General features: G+C 43.5%; 1 protein-coding gene and 1 long non-coding RNA gene across 2 annotated transcripts in view; one reads left to right on the top strand and one right to left on the bottom strand.

The window, feature by feature from the left end:
- The first annotated feature begins 288 nt into the window (after positions 1-288).
- Positions 289-7,038, top strand: part of DUSP29 (dual specificity phosphatase 29) — a 30,178-nt gene continuing 23,428 nt past the window's right edge. The window contains exon 1 of the mRNA XM_036265675.1: positions 289-501. Coding sequence (XP_036121568.1) covers positions 314-501 — 188 coding nt within the window. The 5' untranslated portion in view covers positions 289-313. The remainder of the gene's footprint in view (positions 502-7,038) is intronic.
- On the bottom strand, positions 1,007-4,121 carry LOC118632509. Its single transcript, XR_004960036.1, has 3 exons — positions 3,981-4,121; positions 3,346-3,471; positions 1,007-1,056 (listed from the first exon to the last, which is right to left on the bottom strand). It is a non-coding gene; the product is annotated as an uncharacterized LOC118632509 (long non-coding RNA).

Below are 7,038 nucleotides of genomic sequence, written 5' to 3'. Positions count from 1 at the left end.
GGTCAGCAGGTGCCAGTCAGATAAAGGAAAAAGTAAGCACTAAAGAAGGGGTAAAGCCTAACAGAAAGGAGGCGAGGGGCGGCCGCCTGCAGGGTTGGTCAAGGGTCCGCGGCAAATCCCCCGGGGGCAGAGCCCCAGCACTCCTGCGCGGAGACCCGCATGCTGGGGGCCGCTCTGAGGCTTCACTGCCCTCGTGCGGCCTTATTCACCTCCGTGGCCTGGTAGAGCCATTCCCTCCCTCTGTCCCCTGCTAACCCAATCCCGACCTTCTCTCATGACCAGTGCAGAAAGGAGAAAATCCATTGGCTCCAAAATGACGTCCAGGGAACCAAAGACAAGCCTCAAGAATGCCTGCGCATCTGCCAAGAGCCGGCCGCCAGAGGAGGAGGCGGAGGACTACTGTACCCCCGGGGCCTTCGAGCTGGAGCGGCTCTTCTGGAAGGGCAGTCCCCAGTACACGCACGTCAACGAGGTCTGGCCCAAGCTCTACATCGGGGATGAGTAAGTGCCCAGCCAACCCCAGGAGAAGGCAGCCCGCCCCTGCCCATGTCACACCCCTTGCCACCTCCTGGCCATGACATTTTGCTTTTTAGGTTAGTTGTTCTGTGACTCTGTACGTTAGGACTGGGTTTATCTTCGTATTACAGAAAACTCAGACAAGGAGCTTAAGCAAGATAGAGGTTGATTTTGCTTTCACATGAAAGAAGTACAGAGGAAGGCAAGACGGGACGAGCATGGGTCTCCAGGGTCATCTGGGACTCAGGCTCCTGTTTCTTTCTGCTCCACCATCCCAAGGGTGTGGCTTTCTTCTTCAAGGTTGGTGCACAGGCTCAGATTGCTGATAGGGCCCCAGCCATCATCTATAGAATCCAGACTGCAGGAAGGTAGAGAGAAAGTAAGAGCAAAGGGCGTCTTTCTAAACAGAAGTCCCACACAAAACTTCCCCTGCCCTTAGCTGCAACGGAGGCTGGGAAATGTAGTCTTTTATTTTAGCTGGGTATAATACTCACAAGAATAAAGTCAGTTCTCAAGTTGGTGGGACAGGAGCACATCAACCTATGTGTGGAGAAGCAAATAATAAGTCTAGAAAAGTTCAGGTAGCTCTCCCTGTCTCTAGATTTTTATAGCCACCATTCCCAACACCTCAAACAATTGAGAAGCTCTTACTATAAATAATATTAATAATAATAATGTCTATGATTTATTGAATACTTTGTGCCAGGCATTGTGCTAAGCATACACAATCTCATTTTTACTAAAGCCCAATGAAAAAGGTCACCTACTTATTCCCATTTTAAAGATAAGGAAACTGAGGCTCAGAACAGTTAATTAACTGTCCCAAGGTCCACAGCTCAGTAGGCAGCAGAAAGCTGGTATTCAGATGCTATTTTGCCCAACCCAGAAGTTTTCATCTTAAATCCTCTCTCCATCCCTCAGCATTTCAGTTCATGTTCCATCTTTCCAAGGAGCAGATGGTCCAGGGCCTCTGCATATGTGATTTTAACACACACCATGCTGCTTAAAACTTAGAGATAACTGTGTAGTCATGGGAAATCCAGGGGCAGCCTTCCTTGTCTGTTTTTTCATATATATATGAAATTGTTGTTGTTGTTGTTAATCCTCACCCGAGGATATTTTTCCATTGACTTTTTTAGATAGCGTGGAAGGGAGAAAGAGAGAGAGAAACCTTCATGTAAGAGATAACACAACAATTGGTTGCCTCCCGTACAACCCTGACCAGAGTGGGGATCAATCCTGCAACCCAGGTACATGCACTTGACCAGGAATCGAACCTACAACCCTTCAGTCCACGGGCCAACACTATAACCACTGAGCCAAACTGGCTAGGGCCTTAACATTTTTAAATTGAAAAGTTACAAAAATTACATGCCCTTTTGTACAAAATTAAATTAAATAGAGGGTTATAAAAACAAACTGCACAATCTCCCTTTGTCTTCTCTTAATTCTACTATGGAGTAACCAGTGCTATGTTTACTTGCATATGTCTACTACTTTATGGATACTATTGCAAACATAAGGAAATATATGGACACATATGAAGAGTTTTTGTTTCTCTTAAACAATTTTTAGGAAGAAAAGAATCATGTTATATCTACACTATTCTGAATTTTTAGTATTCCACAGTATAGTTGTATCACAATTTATCCAGTCACTTCTCAGTTGTGAATATTAGGAGAATGTAGGTGAGAGGTATATAGGGACTCTCTATACTGTTTTTGTTTTTTTAAATAACAGCTTTATTGAGATATAATTCACAGTCCATAAAATTCACCCACTTAAAGTGTACACTTCAGTGTGTTTTCTATATTCACAGAGTTGTGCAACCATCACCACTGTCCAATATCAAAGCATTTTCATCGCCTCAGAAGGCAATCTGAATCCATTAAGTAGTCTCTTCCCCCCCCACCCCCCCACCCCCCCCCCCAGCTTCAGGTAACCACCAATCTGTGTTCTGTCTCTAAGGATTTATCTATTCTGGACATTTCTTAGAAAATGAATCATAATATTGGGTCTTTTGAGATCCAGCTTTTTTCACTTAACCTAGTGTTTTCAAGATTCATACAAGTTGTAGCATGTATCAGCATTTTATTCTTTTTTTTATTGCCAAATAATCTCTGTCCTGTTTTTGCATCTTTTCTATAAGTCTAAAATTAGTTCAAAATAAAACATGTACATATACACTTTGACCCCAAATATCACTTTAAAAAAATATAACTTACAGAAATAAGAACACCAATACATAAGGATATATGTACACTGTTTAAAGTAGCAAATCTTTTAATAATAAAATATTAAATAAATGTAATAAATATATGGTTTACCTATTATAAATTAATATATGCTCATTGTATAAATATATGTCTTAGTTTTCCTATTTGTAATGGGTTAACAAGAGAGCCTTCCTCAGTGTTGTGTGGATTAAGTGAGATAATACATATAAAATATTAGCATAATGCCTGACACATAGCACTCAGAAATACTCGATACGGGTTAACTATAATAATAAAATAGTGATTCATGAAATGAAGAAAACTTTTAAATTTCTCAGAATAATCACCAAAGCCCATTATTCTAAAGCTATTCCTATTAATATTTTAGTATATTTCCTAGGTTTCTGTATATTATTTTTTGCTTCAAAATTTGCTGTGACACAGGTGTAACCATATTGAATATTCATTTTGTCTTTTTTTCGCATAGCATCATTCTTAAACTTTTTCCTTATTACATACTTCTCACGTATTTAATTATAATAACATTAACATAACATTAATTATAATATATTCTATAATAGTATATTAGATGACTATCAGATCCTTTACTTACCTACTTCCCTGCTGTTGGACAGCTTGGTTGTTCCCATGTTCCCACTTTGACAAATAATGCGGCAAAGGGCCTCTTTATGCATAACACTTCCTTTTCATGTTTCGGCTTGTTTCCTCAGACCTGACCCTAATAATAGTATAACCAAGGGAAGGGAGTTTAAGGTTTAACATAAACCATCTCTGTGTCTTTCTCTATGCTCTTCCCTTCGCCTAAAATATCCTTCCCTTCACCTCATAGGTTGTATGCATTTTTCTTTAAAAATTTTTTTTCTTTATTGATGTTAGAGAAAGAAGAAGGGAGAGGGAGAGAGACAGAAATACCAATGAGAGAGAACATCAACTGGCTGCCTCTGCATGCCCCTCACTGGGGATCAGGCCCACAACCTGGGCATGTGCCCTGACTGGGAATTGAACCAGCGACCTCTTGGTGTGTGGGTCTACGCTCAACCACTGAGCCACACCAGCTGGGCTCCTATGCATTTTTCAAAGTCCACTTAAGCTACTTCTGCCATGAAGCTAGCTTTTCCTAATCCCTAGAGTGAGAAGTAAGCTTTTTCTCTCTGTATATTATACAGTATATTTGCCATTCCTGTAGCTTGTAATGGTAATAATAGCTAAGTTGTACTGTATTCTTACCATGTGCTGTGCCCTGTGAGAGGCTCATTTCAACTCTACGACAACCCAAGCAAGGAGGTACCACTCATTACTCCCATTTTACAGATGGGCAAACCAAGGCTCAGAGAGTTCATCCATTTAGTCAGTCAGTGTTTATTGGTACATCACTAGGAGCTGTGGAGGATATAGAGAGGAAAAGAGGCTCAGAGAGATTAAGTGACCAGCCCGAGGTCATACTACCAATAAGTGATAGAATTTATACTCAAACCCAAATCAAGAAAATGTGGTCAGTCAGAAAAGAAGCTGATTTAGCCCTGGCTGCCTGGTTCAGTTGGTTGGAGGTTGCAAGTTGGATCCCAGACAGGGTGTGTACGGGAGGCAACCAATTAATGTTTCTCTATCACATCAATGTGTTCTCTCTCTCTCTTTCTCTCTCTCAAAAAATCAATTAAAAAAAGATTAGAAAAAAGAAACTGATTTCCAGTTGAGAAGAGATGTGTACAAATGTAACAGGGAACAGAAGAAGTAGGTAATGGAGTGGAAGGAGTGTGGGGTTCGAGTCTTGGCTCTGTCAACTATCAGTGTGTGGTCCTAAACAAGTTGTTGGCCTCCCTTTCTCTTCCTTGGCAACAGTACCAGGGCTGCCCTCAGAGGGTGAAGAGTGAGCTCAGAGAGTACAGCTGGAGCAGTAGCTGGCACACAGTGAACAGTCGCTGAGTGCCTGGGTGTGGATCTGAGTGAGCATCACCCGAGAGGTCAGTTCCAGTCCTGACTTTGGAAGATGGGTTGGGTTTCAACAGAATTCTAGGCAGAGCGAGCAGGATGATAAAAGGCATAAAGGTAAGAAGAAACAGGGTGACTTATCTGGGATGTAGAGAATGGATGTGGTAGAAAGGGCACCTTCAGAAGATCTGGGATTTGCCCTGGCCAGTTTGGCTCAGCGGTTAGAGCGTCAGCCCACGGACCAAATTGTCACGGGTTTGATTCCTGGTCAAGGGCATGTACCTCGGTTGCATGCCCAGTTTGATGCCTAGCCCTGGTTGGGGTCGTGCAGGGTCATGCGGGAGGTAATCAATCGATGTGTCTTTCTCACATCAATGTTTCTCTTCTCTCCCTCCTTCCCTCCCTCCTACTCTACCTGAAAATCAATAGAAAATTAACCTCGGGTGAGGATTAAAAAAAAAAAAAGATCTGGGATTAAGCCAAATAGTTTAGACAGCTGTGTTACAATAACAGGTGACCAACATCTCAGTGGTCCACCACAACAATGGTTTATTTCTCACTCACATGGCATGTCCACGGGGGGCACAGTTCTAGCTGTGCTGTCCACTTTACTTTGGGACTCGGGACCCAGGCTAATGTCCACATTTCATTGGCTGATGTCCATATTTCACTGGTCAAAGCAAGTCCATGCCAAAGCCTCACATCAATAGGGCAGAAAAGTGTAACCTACCCCTATGGAGGGACAGCAAATATTCTGAATGACAACACACTGTCTACCGCAGCCACCGTCTACTGCAGGAGATGTGGCTTTGGGCAGGTCCTTTCACCTTTCTGGGCCCATGTCCTCATCTCTAAAAATGGTTACTGAGAAGAGTCAAAAATATATGGATGTAAAAGTATTTTATAAAGTATGAAGTAATGGACAGATGAAAATATTATTACTGTTACTTAGTGAAAAAGAAACCTAGGCCCTGGCTGGTTTTTCTCAGTGGTTAGAGCATCGGCCCACGGACCAGAGAGTCTGGGTTTGGTTCCCGCTAAGGGCGCGTACCTCGGTTGCAGTTTGTCCCTGGCCCCAGGTGGGGTCATGTGGGTGGCAATTAGTCAATGTGTTTCTCTCACATTGATGTCCCTCTCTCTCTCTTGTCCTCCCTCTCTCCTTCCCGCTCTATCTGAAGATAAATGCAAAAAAAAAAAAAAAAAAAAAAAATGTCCTCGGGTGAGGATAAAAAAAAAAAAAAAAAGAAACCTAGGAAGGTAGGTCAAGGCCAGCTTGAGGAAGGCTGAATGCCAGCCAAGGTACTTTACACAGAAAGTTCAACTGAGAGTGTCTGAGCAGGACAGACATGTTCCAGTCAACAGGGCGCCAGGCAGCAGGGTTTGATGCAGTGACATATGTTTGCCTCCTTCCACTAAGAAAATGTCACTGCCCTTTCAACTCAATCCAGCTCTGCCTAACTGAGCCCCAAACAAACACCGACACGCACAGGCTAGGCGTCCTCCAGTCGGTGTGTGACCTGTGTGCACAGCGTGGGGAGGAGGCCAGCGTCAGCATGACGGGTTGCTTGTCCCATCTCTGTTCAGGGTCCCTCCCCGATCCCACTTAACAAGGTTAATGAGACTCACAGATGCTTAGAGAGCATCCATCCCAACGCCAAGCAGCCGCATGGAGGTTCTAACCCAGCGGAGAGAAGGCACGGTGGCCTGTGGCTTTCGTCTCTTTATAGGTGTTGCCCAAACCAGTGAAAAGCTCAGAGCTGGCTCCTCATGCATAAAGACTCTGTTTTAATTTGATATTTGCACTTAGGTTGAGTTCTTCCTTTCCTTTAAAGCACCCAAGATTTTTGAAAACCAAGTACCAAGGCTCTGAAGTTAGGACAGTCAGACCCAGGAGTGAGGATGGACGACCTAGCGCAGCCAGAGCCACCAGCTGTCCCTAGAACCTAGACCAGTGATGCCTGGAGCCCACAGGGGACCAGACTTACTCCCACAAAGCAGCTCTCTCTTTCCCCATCCTCTGTCCTCAAGGGCTTCTTTATGGAGAGAGGCAGAATGGCTGAGCATCTGCTCCAGAGCCACGGCATCTGGGTCACATACTGGTTTCCACGTGGCCTTGAACAAGTCACTCAAGCTTTCTGAGCTTCAATTTCTTCACCTGTAAATGTGGATTCAATGAGTTAGTACATATGGCGTTTAGTACAATGCCTGGCACACCCAATAACTCCTATAGATCAGGTAAGTTCTGGTAATTTGACTCAGTCTGAGAGGAAGGTAAAGAATGGTTACTATGCTTTGCCACCAAGGGTCCCTCTGTGCCAAGAAAACACCCCTGGTTAAATTTTTCCCATGAGATACT

Source organism: Molossus molossus, unplaced genomic scaffold, assembly GCF_014108415.1.
Source record: "Molossus molossus isolate mMolMol1 unplaced genomic scaffold, mMolMol1.p scaffold_m16_p_17, whole genome shotgun sequence".
NCBI classification, from domain to species: domain Eukaryota; kingdom Metazoa; phylum Chordata; class Mammalia; order Chiroptera; family Molossidae; genus Molossus; species Molossus molossus.
This window is presented reverse-complemented; position numbering and strand designations above follow the sequence as displayed.